Source organism: Mustela nivalis (assembly GCF_964662115.1).
Source record: "Mustela nivalis genome assembly, chromosome: 15".
NCBI lineage: Eukaryota > Metazoa > Chordata > Mammalia > Carnivora > Mustelidae > Mustela > Mustela nivalis.
In genome coordinates this window covers 17,313,180-17,334,057 of record NC_139034.1, presented here as the reverse complement: position 1 = coordinate 17,334,057, position 20,878 = coordinate 17,313,180, and the positions used below count along the sequence as shown (strand labels likewise).

Below are 20,878 nucleotides of genomic sequence, written 5' to 3'. Positions count from 1 at the left end.
TCAGGGTATCACTGTTGTTCTAAGCTCACCTCCTGGCCTGGATTCATATTTTGTCTCTGGCTCATTTTGCCTAATCTCGGCATTCAGGATTTTGCTTGATTTGCCTCAGGGTTAAATAAGATGAAGATGGGTGAATAAGGTGTGACATCATTTTTGGAGAAGTATTTTATTGCTAATAGTCTAACATCACTTTGTTCTAGCCTGCTAAAGTAGTGTTATGGGGCCAGATAAATTTAGCAATGAGAATTTTCCCCCGACTTGTTTCCATGACAGAGTCTGGGACATTTTTAGCTCAGCTGAATTAAGTAAGGTCTATAGTAGAGGGACATTCTAGAATGGAATTTTCCCATTCACAGATGATATATATGGTAACTACTCACTCATGGAATATATAAAACAAAACTTCTAAAACTGATAAATGTCTTTGGAATATTAGGGCAGAGAGAAAAAGTAATTGGGTTAGTCCACTTCCTTCTTTGATGCAGTAGTCTGAAACTCTTGGACTCCAGGTAGGTCCTGACCCAACTGCCAGATAAAACAGATGCTAGAGAAAGCGACTGAAAACAGACTTGGTACTTGCCTTGAGGGAGTTTTAGTCAGTTTCAGAGACATGGCGCCATCGCAAAAAGAAGCCTAGCTCTCTGCGAGCTCACACACAGTCCTTTCCTGAGAGTGGGGCTGGACTGAGGTAGAAGAGGCACTCAAGTTCTTATGGTAAAGGACTGACGTTCACTTACTTAGCTTGTGCCAACACGCCGATGACTTCCGCATACAGGTCGGCCACAATGTGCATATTGCCAGTGTTAGGACCAAGGTACCTAAATAAGATATGATGAGACAAGTGAAGGGTTCCCCCGTCATCTAAAAAGAGCACACTTGTTTTAGATTTAAGTACCCAACTTCTTCAAAATTCTAAGGAGAGAAATTACTTTACCCTTCTTTGTACTTAAAGTGCTTGAAAGCCAAGTTAATAACATCATGTATTAGACTGTCTATTACAGGATGAAGTGGAATCTGAAAAGAAAAAAGAAAAAGATAGCTCTAAACTTGGAAGGGAATATTAAAGATCAAATCAGTAACAGTACTTCTGGAAACTATATGGCCTCTAGCAGTCAATAAGCATAATTCACATGACCCAGTATCTGAAATTCACCAACAATTTAAAACAGATTTTAAAAATGTAAGTAGTTTTTAGATAAATCTTATCTAAAAGGAACATTAAATTCCTGACCTACCTGTTTCAAAACTTCTATTAATACTAAAGAAAAAATAAAATCAATGGCGAGGTCCCGTCTTTCCATTAAATAATCTCGTTGTTGTTCATCACTGTAAAATTTAAAATATTCACATTCAGTGTCATTGAAGATACTTAGGAAGTGATACAATTCACCAGACATCAAGGCGCATTCCCAATGGACTGCAAACCAATTCTTCTATTACGAAATTACAGTGGTAAATATAGGCTAACGCTTCTTATTATCAGTGAGGGGTAGGGAACTCACATTGGACCAGAATTTTTACTTCAAATTTCAACTTTTCATTTCAACCATGTCAGCTTGAGTAGCTACTTGTGGATCTCAATGGATTCAATGGACCTTTCTTTCTTCATTTATTTTTATAAAGATTTTATTTGAGAGAGAGAAGGTGAGAGAGAGAGCACAGGCAAGGGGAGAGGCAGAGGGAGAGCGGGCTCCCCACTGATCAGGCAGCCTGAAGAAGGATTCTATCCCAGGACTCTGGGATCATAATCTGACCTGAGGGCAGACACTTAACTGACTGAGCCACCCCGGTGTCATTCCATGGACTTCTCTAAGGTAACTTTCTGGAATTTTATCATCTGTAGAATGGAGAGAGACCTAGGGCAGGGCTGCCATAACAGAGGTGGAGGTTGAGAAACTCCTGTGAAAGAAGCTACACAATGCAGGAAACTGTAAGGACAAAATGTGATTATCAGCTACAGCAGGACTACAGAGGGTGGAGAAAGGTTAGAAATCACTATTCTTTTTTGGTTTCCATGCCTCTTTCCTCTTGACCTTCTGTCACTTCAGATTTATGAATGAAGAAGTGAGGGGGCAGTGGGAGAGAGAATGGTCATAAAACAGGTGGAAGAAGAGGTAGGGAGAGGCAAAGTGGAGTCATTTGAACTCACTCAAAGGTTAGGGAGCAGAATTAGCGTTGGCAGAAGGACAGAAATGTCTGTCCACCCCCAGCCCAACCCCCAGTTTCTGCTTCTCTAACGTATTCATTGAGGGCTAATTTGGAATTGAACCAAGAAAGACAAATGACATGATTGCCGAGACCCTAGCACAGAACTGTGGCTAAGAGACCTGGCTTTGGTGTGGAACAGACCTGGATTAAAATGATGCCTCTTCCATCTACCAGTAATCTCCGCATTTACAAAATGGGAATAATAATAATAATTACAGAAAGGTCTGCTTGAGTACTAAACAAGATAAAGCATTTACTGTATTTAACATAGTCTCTTGAACACGGAACTGCTCAATGCTTGCATAGTAAGGAAAAGCCATGAGAAAGGATGACCAGATTTGGGCTTGTCAGGCAGGTATGTTTAAAATAAATCAAGAACATTTTAAATATCGAATGTTTTACCCTTCAGTCAATGGGAATGAGAAGAAAGGAAGGTGATGTTTGAACTTCTGGAGAAGCTCTGAAACTTTGAGCAAGTCAAATAAAGGCTGGTCGATGACAGAATAGGTTAACAAGGGAGGCTGTAACTGTAACTCTCAAGGAGAAATGTATGGACAGGGTAGGAACTCATTCATTCAGGATCACTGTGGCTCGTCCTGCCAAGAAAAAGAGCACTGGCCCAAATCATCTATCTGAAGTCTTTCAGCTGGAGGAGCAGAAAACACATGGAATTGTATTAAGAAAAGAGAACATTCACAAGTCTGACCTAGAGATTATATCATGGAATAAGTAAATAAGAAGTTTGAAGACTGAAAGGAAGGAGAGCTTTCAAAGATGGCCAACGGCAGTAGACAGAAACTTGTTGTGTTGGATGGCCAACAAGAGCCTTTTAAAGGGGCCAGAGGACCTTGAGGAAGCAGTTCTTGGCAGGGAGAAAAACTTTAAACCCCTGATTCTTTTTAATACGTCAATTTATGCTTTCATATAAAAATAAGACCTACACTTTTCCAATAATGAATTCAACTTTATTGCTGGTTTGAGGTCTAACTGCCAGGAGCCAGCAGCATTTGACAAATTTATTTGGCAGTCAAAATGTTGATGTTGTACTAATCTTAGAAATCGTTACCCTAGTACATACACATCTGTCACATTTAACTGTTTTCAGTTGCTTATGCTTCCTCCAAAGTTCCTCTTTTCTTTTCTTCTAGTAACAGAAACTTGCATTATTACCTACATCATGCTCTAGACACACTTATTCTTTTGGCTTTCTCCCAAACATTCTTATTTGTGCCCCCAAATATTAATTAAATGCTGCTAAGCGGAATTTCTCTGTCCTGATGCCGTATTTGATCTTGGCAATTACTCTGATCTCCTCAAAACAATCAGTAACATGACTTTTAAAATATTATTTTCCAATCCATAAAGAAATTAGTTAATAAATAATCCAGTTTTAGTAACCAAAAACTTGACAAAACAGACAAAACTAAAACTCAATTCAACTCACTAAAATGGCTCCATTCCTCACTCCCAAGAAAAGTTTATTATCTGTTTATAAACTAACATGTAATATGAGAAGGATAATAAAATGATACCATTAGTTAATTAAAGATTTTATTTATTTATTTATTTATTTATTTGAGAGAGAGAAGGAGCACAAGCAGGGGGAGCAGCAGAGCAAAGACAAGCAGATTTCCCTGCTGAGCATGAAGTCATACATGAACTCGATCCCAGGACCTGAGTGAAAGTCAGATACTTAACCAACTGAGCCACTCAGGTGCCCCTGACACAATTAGCTTACTGATCACACATTCTGAACCATTTTCAGACTCAGAATTAAGATTTTACCTTTAAAATTATATACATCAAAAATATTTGTAAGAAGAGACTGTTAATTAGAATAGGGTTTCTTTTTGGGGAGATAAAATGTTCTGGAGTTAGTAGTGATGGCTGTACAACCTTGTGAATATACTAAAAACACAGAACTACACACTTTAAAAGAATGAATTTTGCCACATGTAAATTACATCACAAGAAAATTCCCTCTCTTCAACTAAGAAATGATTCAACATGAAAACCTATTAATTTCTCTCCCAAACAAGATGATAAATAAAGGACTCAATCTTGCATAAACTCAAGCATATTATAAAATGAAATTACAAGTGTGGATGAAATGTAATTCATTCAATAACACTGAGAAGTGGGTATTTTAAAAAATGTATTAGAAGTGTCAAGAGAAATGAAAGAGATAAATCACTCACAAGAAGTAATTAATGTCTTATTTTCTGAATAATTCATTTCAGTTTACTTCTCCTTAAAAATGCATAATCAATTCATACAGAGAAGTCTGTTTTTAAAATATTTTTAAAAGGTAAATATAGCAAACTTTCTTATATTTACTTATATTTCAAACATGAAATTACTTATATTTACATTAACTTTTGGGGGATGCCCATTCATTTGACAGTACATGAGTCTTAAATTTTATGATTGTTAAAGTGTTTCTGTAGCAGCAAGTTCCACTTTTCAAATCCATAAGAGAAGGGGAGCATAGAATAAACAAAATTCTCAGCTGCAAGGGAAGTTTGAGATGATGCAACCTGACTTCCCTGTTTTTCCTCGCAAAAACACTAAAGTATAGAGAGATGGTGAGTTGTCCAAAGTCACAGGGTTAATTTGTGGCAGCTCCAGGCCTACTGCTGATGTCCCACCCCACCTCCTCCCCACACAGGCACTCTGGGCACTCAAGGATACTAGCAAGGACGAGACAGCATCACGCAGGGCCTGCAACAGCCCTTCTGCTTTTAGGTATACACTGGAGGAGAAAGAGCTCAGGAAAAAAGCAGACAAGAGGGTAACCTAGGGCCCTTTACACCTGCCTCACCAATGTCAAAATAAGGCTAAGTATATCTTTTCAACCTGTGACAAGTGACAATGACTAGTACTCCCACTGCTAGCTAGACAGCTGCCCCTGCCCTGTCCCCTGCAGCACCTGCTAGGTATCCATGTGCAGACAGGCAGATTTAGATGATGCATAAATCCCATTTTGACTTATGTTTCTGGAAGGAAGGAAGGAAGGAAGGAAGGAACCTCATAATTCCTACACAAAAGAAATATACCTTTTTGATTTATTGCTTGTTCTTGGTCTGTATTCATGTGATTCATCCTCAATGCCATTTTGCCTTTTATACCAGTCAAATAATGTACGCAGAATGGAAGGCAGGCAGTACTCAGAAAGGGAGCTCATTGAGCTGATGACCTACAGAGAAAAACAGGTGATAAAAAGGCTTTGGTGGCCCTGCCAATTACTGAGAAACTTTTCATTTCACAAATAACTTCAAGGATATTCACAAAATCTTCTTACTTATCCAATCTTTCCTTTAATAATCTTTATTAGTACATTCCCAAGAGCCCCCAAAATCTCTCAATGTTGACAGATGTTTCTTATGTTATTATAATTTTGTGGTTCAAGAAAGTTAATTACATTGACTTCCTTTCATTCTAGAAATTGGATGTTAATTGCATACAGGTTGTTCATGGACTGCAGAGAAATCATTTCACACTATCCAAGAAGATAGTGTTTTGTACTCCTTAACTCTCAAAAATGCTTGTTGTATAAATAAATATATTAATTAACACAATTACATTAGTCACTTAAGTGAAATAAAAAAAAAAAAATCTAGCTCCCAAACAACCCAAGTGGTAATATAAGGTATGGTTTTCTGATGATAATCATTCATCTACTCATCTGAGTAATGCCCCAAATTAGACTGCAGACATAAACTAGTAGCAATAATTTCATGTGTATCACCTTAAAGGCAAACTACTTCTCTCTTTTTTACACAACAAACATATCTTTGATAGATGAGTTTTTATTTTAATTTCCTTATCTGGAAAAATTTGCAGCTTTTATTAATTACCATGAGAAAATGAATCCCAATTGATATCTCATACCATGTGAAAAAATTAAAGAATCATACTATAAAAACTTAAAACTATAAAACTTCTCAAGAAAACACAGGAGAAAATCTTTGTGACTCTGGACTAGCTGAGGATTTCTTAGGTAAGACACTAAGAGCAAATTCCATGACAATTTGATACTGAACATCATCAAAATTAAAAGCTTCTGTTCTGGGGATGGTTCAATCAAGGAAGGTTCACTATTTACAAACTAACCAATGTGATACATCACATTAACCAAATGAAGGATATAAAGTCATACAATTATCTCAGTAGATGCAGAAAAAGAATTTGACAAAATTCAACATTGTTTATGTTAAAAATGCTCAATAAAGCAAGTTTAGAGGGAACACACCTCAACATAATAAAGGCCATACATGAAAAACCTATAGATAACATAGTACTCAATGGTGAAAAACTGAGAGCTTTTCCGTTAAAATCAGGAACAAGGCAAGGATGTCCACTGTTATCACTTTTATTCAACACAGTACTGCAAGTCCTAGCCACAGCAATCAGACAAGAAAAAGGAATAAAAGGTATCCAAATTGGTATGAAAGAAGTAACGTTGTCACTATTTGCAGATGATATGATACTATACATATAAAAAACCCTGAAGACTCTGCCAAAAAACTATTAGAAGCAATAAATGAATTCAGCAAAGTCACAGGATACAAAATTAATACACAGAAATCAGCTGCATTTCTATACCCTAGTAACGAAGTAGCAGAAAGAAAAATTATGAAAACAATTCCATTTACAGTTGCACCAAACAGAATAAAATACCTAGGAATAATTTTAACCAAGGAGGTAACCTCAACTCTTTTAACTATTAAGATGCGGACAAAAGAAATTGAAGAAAACAATCATGGATTGGAAGAAATAATATTGTTACAACATCTATACTACCCAAAGCAATCTACAGATTCAAAGCAATTCTCATCAAAATACCAACAGTATTTTTAACCGAATTAGAATAAATAACCCTAAAATTTGTGAACCTCCAAAGACCCTGAATGGCCAAAACAATCTTGAAAAAGAATAACAAAACCAAAGATTATCACAATCCCAGGTGTGAAGATATATTACAAAGCTCTAGTAATCAAAGCAGTTCAGTACTGGCACAAAAAAAGACATAGATCAAGGGAACAGAAAAGAGAGCTCAGAAATAAACACACAATATATGGTCAATTAATCAATAACATGGGATGCAGGAATACAAGATGGGGAAAAGACAGTCTCCTCAACAAATGGTGCTGGTGTTGGGAAAATCGGAAAGCTATACACAAAAGAATGAAACTGGACCACTTCATTATACTTTCTCACACAAAAATAAACTCAAATTAGATTAAAGACACCTAAAAGTGAGATAGAAAACCATAAACTTCTAGAATAAAACACAAGACAATAATTTCTCTAACATCAGCTGTAACAACGTTTTTCTAGATATGTCTCGTCAGGCAAAAAAAACAAAAGCAAAAATAAATTAGTGGGACTAAACCAAAATTAAAAGCTTCTGCATAGTGAAGGAAACCATCAACTAAGTGAGAAGGCAACCTACTGAGTGGGAGAAGGTATTTGCAAGTGACATATCTGGTAAGGAGTTAATACACAAAATATATTTTAAAAAATTACATACCTCAACACCAAAAACTCCCCCAAATAATCCAATTAAAAATGGACAGAGGTCCTAAGCAGATTTTTTTTTTCTACAGAAGACAAACAGATGGCAAACAGACACATGAATCACACAATATCACTAACTATCAAGGAAATGCAAATCAGAACTACTATAAGATAATACCTTATATGTGTCAGAATTTCTAGAATCAAAAAGACAAGAAATAATAAGTGTCGGTGAGTATGTGTCCAAAGGGGAACACCTCATGCACTGTGGGTAGGAATGTAAGTTGATGCAGCCTCCAGAATACGAAAGCAACCCAAGTGTCCACCCACAGATGAATGGATACAGAAGATACAGTATATGTGTATATATATATACAATGGAATATTATTCAGCCATAAAAGATAAAAGAGAATGAAATACTGCTATTTGCAACAACATGCATAGACCTAGAGAGTATGGTGCTAAATAAAATAAGTCAAACTGAAAAAGGCAAATACCCTATGATTTCATTTATGTGTGGAATCTGCAAAACAAAACAGAACAAACAAAAAGGAGAACCAGACCCATAAATACAGAGAATAAACTGATGGCTGCCAGAGGGGCGGGGCTAAGGGGATAAGCAAAATGGGTGAAGGGAGTGGGAGCCACAGACTTCAGCTATGCAATGAAAAAGTCATGGCGATGAAAGGCACAGCATAGGGAATCAAGGCAATGATGCTGTGATGGTGTTGCCCAGTGACGGATGGGAGCTACACTGTGGTGAGCCCAACAGAGTGTATAAACTTGTAGAATCACTATGCTCTTTACCAGGAACTACTGTAACACTGTGTGTGAACAATACTTCAGTAATAAAAATTAAGAGCTTCTGCTTTTAGAAAGATACTGTCAAGAAAGTGATGAGAAGACAGGTTGTAGACCCAGAGAAAATACTGGCAGACACCCCTCTGATTACGGCCTTATAAACAGAACATGTAAACCTACAATGAGAAACGTTGTAACTACCTCATTCACAAACATGAATTCACAAAACTTCTCACAAGCAAATGATAACCCCCAGGGCAGATGAGACAGTGTTTAGAAAGGCATGTTCAAACACAACCGATCCGTAAAAAAAAGTTGGCCTAACCTATCTGGAAGGAAATTTGGAAATGCAAATCAAGAACCTCATAAATGGCATTCGTGGTAAGCCCATTCTTAGGAATTTATGTCAAATACACAATTAGAGGTAAGATTGTTCAGGAAAACATTACCTATTACATAAAAAATGGGAACACTTTATTTTATTTTATTTTTTTTTTAAGATTTTTATTTATTCATTTGACAGAGAGAAATCACAAGTAGATGGAGAGGCAGGCAGAGAGAGAGAGAGGGAAGCAGGCTCCCTGCTGAGCAGAGAGCCCGATGCGGGACTCGATCCCAAGACCCTGAGATCATGACCTGAGCCGAAGGCAGCGGCTTAACCCACTGAGCCACCCAGGCGCCCTTTTTTTTTTTTTAAGATTTTTTTTATTTATTTGACAGAGAGAGAGATCACAAGTAGGCAGAGAGGCAAGCATAGAGAAGGTGGGAAGCAGGCTCCCTGTTGAGCAGAGAGCCCGATGTGGGGCTCGATCCCAGGACCCTGAGACCATGACCTGAGCCGAAGGCAGAGGCTTAACCCACTGAGCCACCCAGGTGCCCCAAAAATGGGAACACTTTAAATGTCTAACTATGTGAAAATGCTTTAATACAATGTGGAATGTGATGTAGATGACCTTTGAAACTATTAAAAATCACAGTTCAAAAATATTTAATGGGGGCACCTGGATGGCTCAGTGGGTTGAGCCACTGCCTTCGGCGCAGGTCATGATCTCGGGGTCCTGGGATCAAGCCCCACATCGGGCTCTCTGCTCAGCAGGGAGCCTGCTTCCCCCTCCCTCTGCCTGCTCTCCATCTACTTGTGATCTCTCTCTGTCAAATAAATAAATAAAATCTTTAAAAAAAAGATTTAATGACATGAAAATGTCCATAATATGTTAAGTGGAAGAAGAATTAAATAATCATTTAATTGGTAGCATTCCAATTCAGTGCAGACACTACATAAGTGTGCATATCCAGAAAAGATAACTAGGAGGAGATAAACCGACATACTGAGAGTGCACATGTAAATCAAGAATCCTCAGGACAGAGAGATCACTAGAGGGAGAAGTGGGTGGGAGTTAAAGAGACATGAAGGTAGGATTTTTACCTGCGCCTTTTGTAGGAAGGGTAGAAATACTAGATAAGAGCCAAGTTAAAAACTAAGCAAAGACTCAAAGGCAGAAAGCCTATAGTGATTAAGGTACAAAATAATTGTTTGTTCATAATAATTACAGTGATTAATTTAGTGAAAGTTTTGAGTGAACTGAAAGAAGAAATATTTGGTTGGTGTAGGGACTCTGGTATACCAGAGTAAAGAAAAAGACTGCTGAAAATCTTGATGTAAAACTAAATCATAGCACGTACTTAATGCTAGTCTGAAGAATTTCAGTTTTCTTCTCTAGAAAATGAGAAGCTTCTAAAGACTTCTGAATAGGAAAATAAGCCCACTGACACGTTGAGGAGGTTTAATTCAGCAGTGATGTGTAGGCTGGACCAAAGAGGTTTGCCAACAAGGGTGGTTAGGAGCGCGCGCGCACACCCACACACACGCACACACACACACCCCTGAACTGAAAGAGGTTATTGCCACAGTTCCAGGCACACAGTGATCATGGCTTGAGCAGGGAGGTGGCAGAAGAAATGGAAAACCTTAGTTAACTTAAAATGTTTCTCTAGTTAAGCTGGAGGGGCTTAACTTCTTTTTATAAAGGAAACTAGAGCAATGGGAGCTGAAGTGCTTCCACTGTCAGCTTTAAAAGCAGCTCTAAGATTGAACACAATGATTATGCGTTCTTCCTCAGATTCTCTTTCTTGAGAACCTTATTTCTTGCTCTCTCTTATGATTGTGGTTATATGGACATACACAAAATTATACATTATCTTTAGCTATGGTTTAATATCAGTTCAGAAATAAATAGGCTATTGCATTCTGCCTGCCCTGGGAACAAAATCACCAGTAGTTGTTATTTTTTAATTGAAAAATTATTATTATTATTTTTTAAAATAGCCCTCCCCCCACTCACTGTAATATTCACAGCCACAACATATTCTCTCTTTGTTCCTGTGGATACAACAGTGGGAAATTTGGGGAGGAAAGCAAACTAATGGCATGTTCCGGGGGTAATTTGCAGGTTCTTTCTAAAGTTACCCCAGCGTAAGAAAGGATACTTCTCCAATCACCACCATCTCATCTCATATTTTGAATTGGGAAATGAAGGGGATTCCTCCCAGAAGGGAAAAAAATCAGAATTCAGAGTTCTTCACTATGGGTTAATTCTGTCTTAATTATCGCATATGTAATAAAATCCCCAACCATCCACTCTAATATTTCAGTAATTTAAAAATACTTGTGTAAGTCTGGACGAGACATGATGACTAAATATAATGTGGTATGTTAGAAGGTATACTGGAACTGAAAGGAGATGTTTGGGAAAAAGAAACAAAATGCAAATACAGAATTTAGTTGCTAATAATGTACCAATGTTGGCTTCTTAGGCGTGACAAATACACATGGTAATGAAAGGTGTTAGTAAAAGAAACTGAGTGCGAGAAACATGATAACTATCTGTACTATCTTTGCACATTTTCTGTAGCTATTCACAAAAGCTTGTGAATCCCACTTGTGTGGGATATTTACATGCTTCTGTTATTTACTACGGATCCATAAATGCAATCTAAACCTATGTCTATCACTTAATCATCGCTGGGTAGAGCACACAATATTTAGCTAATTACACCTACTTAGGTGTAACCCAGAGGCTCCGTAGGGAACGTCAGGAGCGTTCATTAAACCTCAGCCGTAATAATTTTTTCTACCCATTAAAGGCATCTCGAAGCCGTTCTCGCTTTCTATCTACTGGACATACTTTCCATGGCAAATACACTGAGACCATCTTAGAAGAGATGAAAGGTCAGGATGGGGTGGATGTGTGTGTTTTTTCCATCTCTCTGTTACTGCCCTTTTGAGTCCAGGCTTTCAGGAAGGAAGGGTGGAATTTGCAGAGACCTGGCCCTCAAAGCTCAGGAAGGGAGGAAGGTCTAGCTGGCTTCTTGGTTACTCAACTCCTTCATTTACGGGAAGCAGAGCCAATGGTGAGATGAATTCTAGCTCTGTGCTGCTGTTGAAAGGGGGCAGGCCCATTTACAAAGATGTTCTTGTTGCATTTAAATGATCATATTCTTCCATCATAGATGAGCTAGGTACTGGGCAGCCTGCGGAGATGAACCGTACAGAATCACAGATCTATTTCATGCTGGTGTTTTCTTTCTGGGGGGATAGAGGGGGATGCTCAATGTACTTTGCAAAGGTTTCTTGATGTTTATTTTGGCATTTTATGTATAAATAGGCTAAAAGAGACTGTCCATTATGCTGTAGGTAAGGCATTAATTTTTTCATAAGCATTTTATTATACTTGCTGAATGCAAAGAAGGAAACTTTACATAAATGAATAATTACTCAGTGGAGTCACTCCATATCTTACAGTTATAAGGCTGACTTGTCCTGACTGCCACATTTCGTGAATAAATTTTAAACTAACTTCATTGATAGTTTAATTTTTCAAACTAGTTCAGATGGCCAGATAACCTGGGGGTCAGGGTACTCTCTAGGTAATACCACAAAATGCTGATATAGTACACTAATTCAAATGCAATTTTGTTTTACTTGATCATCTATCATAATAGTGCTAGATAATCTAGCATTCAATCAGTGGTGACAGATAACAAAGGCTTAAGAACAATTTCTTACAAAAACTTAAAATTATCTAAGTCTATATAGTAAATCTATTTTTCCTGCAAATTAGGAAAATATCTATATTATTTGACTTAATATATTAGTCCATTTTATGGAACACCCTGTTCCACTGGAGAATAATTTAGGAAACACTGAATAATACTAATATGAACCCAACGCCAATTAATTTGGCTTTACTCTTGATTGCTTATATTTTTCATTTATACATTTTAAATCGATTTTGACTGAACTGTAGCATTAGAATCAGTGCTGAAGCACTAGAATTTCATCTCCTTTCTTTCTGGAAAATTACTGCTACCCAAGATGGTAAAAAGTTATTTTCACTCTCTTATAGATGTATGGATTTATTTTACCATGTGTGTCCTGTTTCTAGATGGAATTTTGGCATATTATGACACTGAAGTGCTACAAAATATGTAAATATTTAATATCTAGAGGAAAACCCTAGTAGAAGTTCCTTAGAATGTCTGAGCAAATTATCAGGAATTTATAGAGATGACACCAGTAAAGGATATGTCACACTGACTTGCGAATAAGCTGCCACCTAAATAATGTTCTCAGAATGCCCTGTGTGATGACTGATTGGCCACAAGCCATGTTTTCATAATTTCATTAGTGTATTGGGAAGATCAGATGGTCCTGAGTTCAAGTTACAGCTCTGTCCTTTATGACCTGTGTGAGCTTGGGTGTGTCTACTTCTCTGAGGCTCTTATGTTTCCAGCTATAAAATGGGACAGAAGAATACTTGCCACACTAGGTTTTTTCTGAAGACTAAATGAGATACTATAAAGTGTGGGGCACATATCTTCAGAAATGTCTATTTCTATTTTCCTCTTCCATTTCTAAATATTGAAAATGAGACCCAGACATAAAAAAGTTTTGACTTTGAGAGGATCATAGGCTAAGTTAATAACAGAAAAAATGATAGAAATTATTGACCAAATTTTACTTATCAGAGCTGATATAGTTAAAAAAGAAAAAAAGAAAAAAGATCCACCTACCACTCATCTACGCACAAAGATATCAGGGCCTCCGTTAGAACCCTGGTAGCTTGGCTTTTGTTTCCACACTTTTCTGGCCCCAGAAGCTACAAACATGGGGCCTTTCAAATGATTCCTTGTTAAGGGGTCTGAGCAATGCCTGTCCTATGTTTGCACCATAAGAGAAAGGTAGGGAGAACTGGGCTCCCTGGGTTTGCTGCAGGCAACAGCTCACTCTGGGAAAGGACACTACCCTGGAACCAGAATCAATAGTTTGAATAAAACCAATTATTGGGAAGCCCACTTATACACACATCAGTCTCTCAGGAACCATAACCATCTGAAAACATGGAGCCCAAATGCAAGTGTAGAATGGACAGAACCACCGGCAGAGAGACGGTGTTAAGCACTTGCGTCTCAGCCAGCAGAAGAGGGTTCCGTAAACCACACACAGGCCTCATTTGATCTGCTCTCCTCTCGCTCACCAGAGGACCTTCCCTTCTCCTGGCCAGCTTCTCAACCAGCCAAGCATTGGTGATGTTTCCTCTTCCTGCCTCACTTCTTCCTGACACCTGATTTCTGCTCTTGCCACACTCCCCAAAACCTTTATATAAAACATCAGAAAGGGCAAACCTACTGGCCAACCAACAGACCTTTGCAGTCATTCCCCCTCAGGTCTCCTGAGTAAATGACACTCTTTCTCAGGTTCTCCTTGAATCGCTTTCCTCCCCAGGATTCGGTAGTGCTGCCCGTCGTACTCCCCTTTATACTCTCTTATCTCCTGTATGGTTACTTATGCAGTGCCAAAGCACAGTAAGACAATTCACCTGTGAAAATAAGGATTTGGATTCTTGTTCTGGTTGTTCCGGCACCAGCTCTTTGGGGAGTAATCATATCTTACGACACAAAGAGAAAATAACTTCCATTTACTGTATGTGACTGTTTGAAGAAACAAAGTCTGAGCAGAAAACATCATATGGCGTACAATTGTTGGTGTCATGTGACTTACTTCAGGTTTAGGTCATTATTAGATAGAAGCCAAAGTCTAGAGCCAAGGACAGACAAACCTGATAATAAAACACGTTTAAAAAAAAAAAAAAAAGGCAAGAAAGCACATGTACCTGGAAGTTACATGAAATGATAACAATTCGGTGACTCCTTTATTCAACAGCCACAATTTCCATCTCTGTGTGTAAATGTATCAAGTATCAGGACCTCCTCTACCAGGTGAGGGCTACACACTTCCCCTGACGAGGCTTACTGTGGAGAACTGTTTTCCCCTGTTTAAAATGGGTTAAGGCAATATTTCAGCTGCCTCTGGTCCCCATTTCCCCATGTCTGTGCTCATCACAGGTTAGCTACTGTGGCAGCTGAGAATCCAAAAAAAATGCTTTGGACTTTATATATTAAAAAGGACATCCATAAACTCTGATAATGGAAGAAAGTCACTTGAAGTAAAAAGGGGAAGCTCGCCATGCCCTCCATTCATAGGACGCCCCCCCCACCAGAGACCACAGATAGGGAACTCGTCACAAGGACCACGACTGTGTTCTGTCAGGTAGACTGTTTTCCCATTGAAATCTTACAGCCGGTAGTAATCAGCCAGCATAAGCTAGCTGTGAAAGTGAGTCTCTTAGACTACTTAATATTAATCTATCGACTATGAAAATGCATTCTACATGTCAATCACCAACATCACAGCCTAAGGCTTTCTCAAAGCTGGTTTCCAGGGAGCAACTAACGGCTGATCTCCATTCTTCTGTGAGGGTGTCGGCCCAGCTGCCATCATGACCCATCCCTGCCCTGGAAAGTGGCATTTTGTGAGGCTTCTTGTACTTTTTTGGCCACCTTTTTTTTTTTTTTCTGGGCATTCTTCTGTGGATCCTACTTCCTGATCCTAAACTCTGTTTCCCTAGGATATTCTTCACCCATTTGCTCTGGTCTCTAATCCTTCAGTGTCTGTTGGGTGACCCCCATAAATGAATGAACCCTGGTTATTTCTCCTGAGGTATCCTACCCTCCCTGAAAATTGCATACGTGTAAAATGGTTTATAACCTCTCATCAAGCCCAGCGTGTCTCTGTTGGAAGAGCTTCTTATCCATCAGCAAGAGTCCAGACTCTTCCCATAGTCCCGGAGCAATGGGCTTCTGTGTGCCTTTCCCGCTTCCTCTCTGACCATTCCTCTACTACTATCTTCCACTACTCACATCCCCACTCTTCGTCCACACAGCTCCTTCTGCCTGGCCTGATCCAACCCACTTCATCTGGATAACAGATACCTTTAAAATGCCACTGGGCCCCGATTGCCTCCTGTGACACAACTGTCCACCTCTCAGGCGTCTTTCACTGCCCCCTTGCCGGAGTTCCCACAGCCCTTGAAATGGACCTCTGGTATAGCATTCATGCTGTACTGTTATTTGTGGGGATATCAGCCTTCTTCCTGGGATTGGGAATTCCTTGGGGGCAGGAACTCCATCTTACTGTTTTTGAATCCCAGAACCTTGTACAGGTCCTAGCACGCTTGGCTACTCAGTATTTGTTGAACTGAATAGAAATGGTTCCAAACCGGCTGAAGCTGAAAACCATAGTTACTTTTCGTTTCTCCTTTAGTTTCATTGTCTCCATTTTACTTTGGACCCTTTTAGTCTCAAATCAACACCCAAACTCCTCAAATGGCTCCATACTTCAAAGATCTCTTCATTCATGAACCCTGCTACCTTGGGGTTAACTCCAAGTTGTTACTTTGTTTAAACTGGTCGCAGTATGTCTGAGACAAAGCCCCCCCCCCCCCGCCCCGCCCACTGTCATTAAAGTCTCCCACAGTCTGATCCTTTTCCACCTGGTCTCTTCCCCAACACTCCCAGTCAACAGGAAAATTTTGTGTCTCAGTAGAAAACTATCCATCACTCAGAGCTCACCTCTCTAGGGGTTATCTAATTTGAGTCTGCAAGAGTTCTGCACCTTTTAATGCCTTCGAGCTATTTTAAAATTGTGCATATGATAGACTACTGAGAGCAATGCCAAAGATTCTTGTCTGCAGACAGAAAAAACACTGTGCCCAGTGAAGGTTCAATTGACTTCATTCTCCCACTATTGAAAAAAAGCCAGTTTTGCCTGTGATTGTGCATTCATTTCAATACAATAAACAGTATTCTTCATTGGGCATTTGGTAAAAACTCTATGATATCTGGCAAATATAGGTAATACCTAATATCCAGTCTATTCTTCTTCCTTAGTTATAAAACACCTGATTTTTTTTTTTTAATAGGCTTCATGCTCAGTGGGGAGCCCAATACAGGGCTTGAACTCATGACCCTGAGATGGACACCTGAGCTGAGATCAGGAGTTGGACACTTAACTGACTGAACCATCAGGGTGCCCCAATAAAATACCGGATTTTTAAGTGGACAAATGATTGCTCGAAATAAAATTTCCTAATATTTCCTACAGCTGTATGTGCTACGGGATTAAGATCTCTGAACAGGGACTGGCTGCATACTACTCAAAGGATGTACTTAGCCTAGTGCCTGTCCTCTGGTAAGTACTACATTAATACCTCTTTTACTATTACTATTTCTCCCACGATCATAACAATGGAGTCTATGCCACGCAACGTGGTGTCACCAGCATGTTCTTTTCATGTAGACGGACCTCTGTGTGAATCCAAATTAAAATCCTACCGCTTGCTGTTAGAACAAGAGGAATTATATAATTTAAATGTATAATTTAATTTTTAAAATCAATTTAAATGTTTTAATTTAATTTATTAAATTGTTTTAATTTAATTTAATTAATTTAAATGTTTTAATTTAAATGTTTAAATGTCAAAAGATTAAGAGAGCTTGATACAACCATGACATTGCCAATGGAATCTCCATTGTTATAATTTGCTGGGAAAACAATAAAGGGGCACAGATGGGTCTATTTCCACCAAGTTTCCTCCTGGTCCCAGAGTCTTGCTCTTTAAAAGTGAGATGGACTTTGTAGGTTGCCTCCTGGTTCATGTGTAAATTTATGATTTAATGATGAGAGGGTAATTTTATGTATCTTATTTGAAAGTTCTCAGTGGCCATTTTCCTATTGATTCTCTCGCCAAGTGTCTTTAGTACAGAGAGCTGTGTTAGGGAACAGGGCCGCTCAAGCTTTTAATGTGTGCATGGGTCACCTGGGGATCCCTTTAAGCTGCAGAATCTGATTCAGGAAGATCTGGGGCAGGGCGGAGATCCTGCATTTCAACATTCTGTGCAACAAGGTTAAAAGTATTATAGCTAATTAAAGTGGCAAAGTCAGGATTTAAACCTGGGCTGTCTAATTCCAAATGCTATCCCTCTCCCACAAGGCTGAAATGCAGAAAGAGAGGGCTGAATAACAAGTCGGAAATTGTTCTTAAGCCAAATCATTTGAGCTAACTATTATCCACAACGTTAAAATTTAGAAGTACTATTTCCCAGTGTATAGAGAAAGATATACATTAAGATGGAGAAAATTAATTTCGTTTTTGAGGAAAGGATAGTGATATCCTAGGACAAGAATATCTAGGAGAGAACTAGGTTAGAATACAGACAGAGAACATAAAATAGAGTGAAAAATTATGGACAACAGATAATAAATACTTTTTTAAAAAAGATTTTATTTATTTATTTCAGAGAGAGAGAGAGCACAAGCAAGGAGGAGCGGCAGAGGGAGAGAGAAGCAGACTCCCCTCTGAGCAGGGAGCCCCAAGGCAGGGCTTGTTCCCAGAACTCAGAGATCTTGACCTGAGCCGAAGGCAGACACTTAACCCACTGAGCCACCCGGGAGCCTCAAATATTTACATTCTTAAGGAAAAAAGAAAGAGTCACTATTTCTAAAATAACGACCCCAAATGTTCACTCAGGGTCTCTGACCACCCTAGCACCCGCCAGATGATAACTAAGAATGGTATGACAAGAGAAGACAGAGATAAAGCACATACTCCATTTTGCCAGCGTTTCAGAAAACAGCCAGCTCTACCAGCACCAGAGAGCAAACCCAGAGCCCCACTAGCACTTGGACACTGACCGCGGGCACAAGTTGTTCCCTCAGTGAACAACTCATACAATAGAAAATGTAGCATTCAATCTCTATAATCAGTCCTTACAGGGCTGTTTTATTTTGTTTTTCAAAACATACTTTATTTGAGAGAGATAAAGAACATGAGCCAGCCAGGGGTACAGGAGAGGAGGAGGCAGAGAGAGAAGAGCCCCATGTGGGACTCAATCCCAGGACTCTGGAACCATGACCCGAGCCAAAGGCAGACCGTTAACTGACAGAGCCACCCAGGTGCCCCCAGTCCTTACAGTTTTGGACTGAACAGGTCTGGACTTTAACAGCCAGAGAACTTTCCTTCTGATTCCACATGAAAGTCAACTGCAAAGCCCTGCCACAAGTGCATCTCTGTGTGTTTTCCATAAGACAAGAAAACCCCCACCATATCAGATCAGACTGTGGTGCATCCAGCAGTGTTCTGTCTCTACCACTGGCACCAAGTGAGGTTTCTGAAGGAGGACATGCTGTCTTCTCTGTCATTAACTGCATATGTGCAGGAAACACCACCAACACATCTCTCACTTCCTCTGATGCATACGTGAAGCCTCTAATTAGTGATCCAGGATCTAGCAGACCCTGATTTCCTCTGCTTATTACCTGCTGTTGAGAGCAGGATGTCCTTTTACTAGTCCTGATCTACTTTCCAAAAGACTTTCTTTATATTTATCCTGCCTTAAATTGTTTTGTTCATGTTCTCTATTAGAATCTAAGTTACTAAACTGTCTTACAGTTATTGATTAAGTGATTTTTTTTCACAATATTGTGAATTCTTGAAGGGTTAAAACTTGTCAATTTTGTACTTTATAGCATGGTGTCAAGCAAATAGTGGGCATTCAAAAAAAAATCTGGGTGAAAATATAATGAGATCTACCAAATTTTGGAGTAGAAGTTCCTTTATCTTCTTCTAGTTTAATTCTGGTATATAAAGATTTAGGAAATGATCAGTTGAGGACTTATTTGGATTATCCCAACATATTCCCATTCTTTCCAGTTCAAATCAATAGACAGCTACTGAATGCCTACTTTAAGCCATAATTGCAAAAGCTGAAAGACATAGTTCCCAAGATCATATCCCTGTATCCTCTTTGAGGAAGTTAATCAATACACTAATAATGAGCATCGAGCCCTTGTCTTTTGTGCATTTTGAAATAAATAAAAACCACAATATAATATGTATATAACGTCTTATTACATACTTGGTCAAATTGGGGATCTTCTCCACGTTGTAGAGATTTTGTCAATGGCTTTTCCTAGGAAGAAAAAGAATAAATTAATAGATGCTTTTAAACAGCATAAAAGTACCATTATTGTTAAAATTTTTCTGATTTACTTCTCCCTTAATGGGACAGAGGTACCAGTTTTTAAAGGAGAAACTCTCCCTTAGCTATTCTGACCTTAATATATAGTGTTTGTTATCACGATTCTTACTATCTGTCTTAACATATACCTCTTTGACCAAAACCTTAAAAATTTGATGTTCTAGATGATCTAGAGTTCTTAATGGAAACTACATAATGGAAACTACATAATAAAAACTATGGAATTCACGTGAAAAATTTTACTGTCTATCCTGGGACTTGACATACAATAAAAAGTTAAAAAAAAAAAAAACCCCTACAGGATCCATATGAAAATTTTATTATCTATGCTAGTACTTGACATACAATAAAAAGCCAAAAGTGATACACTATTTCAAGTCCCTAGATTCAGAAACAAAATAAGGTCTCTACTGGTAATACACTTACTATGTGTAACTTGTGAATTTGAGGCATGCTATTTGACTATGCCATATCCAAATCTCTGCGGAAATAATCTGGGCAGTGACAAAGGTCTACTGAAATCATTTTTCCTAATCATTACACCTTTGTTTACTTTAGGAGGCGTCAACTGACTTTCTAGCAGGACATTTTAAGGACAATGGTTTATCCTTATGGGTCCCTTGTTTTCTTTTTCTGTTTTTGATATAGGAGTTAATACTGTTCCCAAATTCAATTCAGGATGAGAAATCATGTAAAAGTTATATATGGAAACAAAAGTAAGTTTTACTTTAGCCAGTGCAGATGTCATAAAAGACTTCATTTGCATGTTGCCAATCACATAGACCCTCTCTCCCTACCTCACTTCTCCAATCTTCTCCTCCACCTGAAAAGGTAATATACAACTAAGGCAGAGGCAAACCCACCTCCATGCACCCCATAGAGTCTTTATTCCTGAAGAAGCCCACGCCA

The 20,878-nt window shown here is 38.6% G+C and overlaps 1 protein-coding gene across 12 annotated transcripts in view; it reads right to left on the bottom strand.

Annotated features, from left to right (window-relative positions):
* The window catches only part of FRY (FRY microtubule binding protein), a 446,915-nt gene that overhangs the window by 169,301 nt on the left and 256,736 nt on the right, over positions 1-20,878 (bottom strand). For 9 of the 12 annotated variants that reach the window (XM_082700313.1, XM_082700315.1, XM_082700305.1 and 6 more), the window contains 5 exons: positions 19,847-19,900; positions 5,265-5,404; positions 1,236-1,326; positions 935-1,014; positions 738-818 (listed from right to left, as the gene is read on the bottom strand). In XM_082700313.1, the coding sequence (XP_082556439.1) occupies positions 738-818; positions 935-1,014; positions 1,236-1,326; positions 5,265-5,404; positions 19,847-19,900 (446 nt within the window). The remainder of the gene's footprint in view (positions 1-737; positions 819-934; positions 1,015-1,235; positions 1,327-5,264; positions 5,405-19,846; positions 19,901-20,878) is intronic. The other 3 variants (XM_082700306.1, XM_082700308.1, XM_082700307.1) reach the window with 1 other exon arrangement.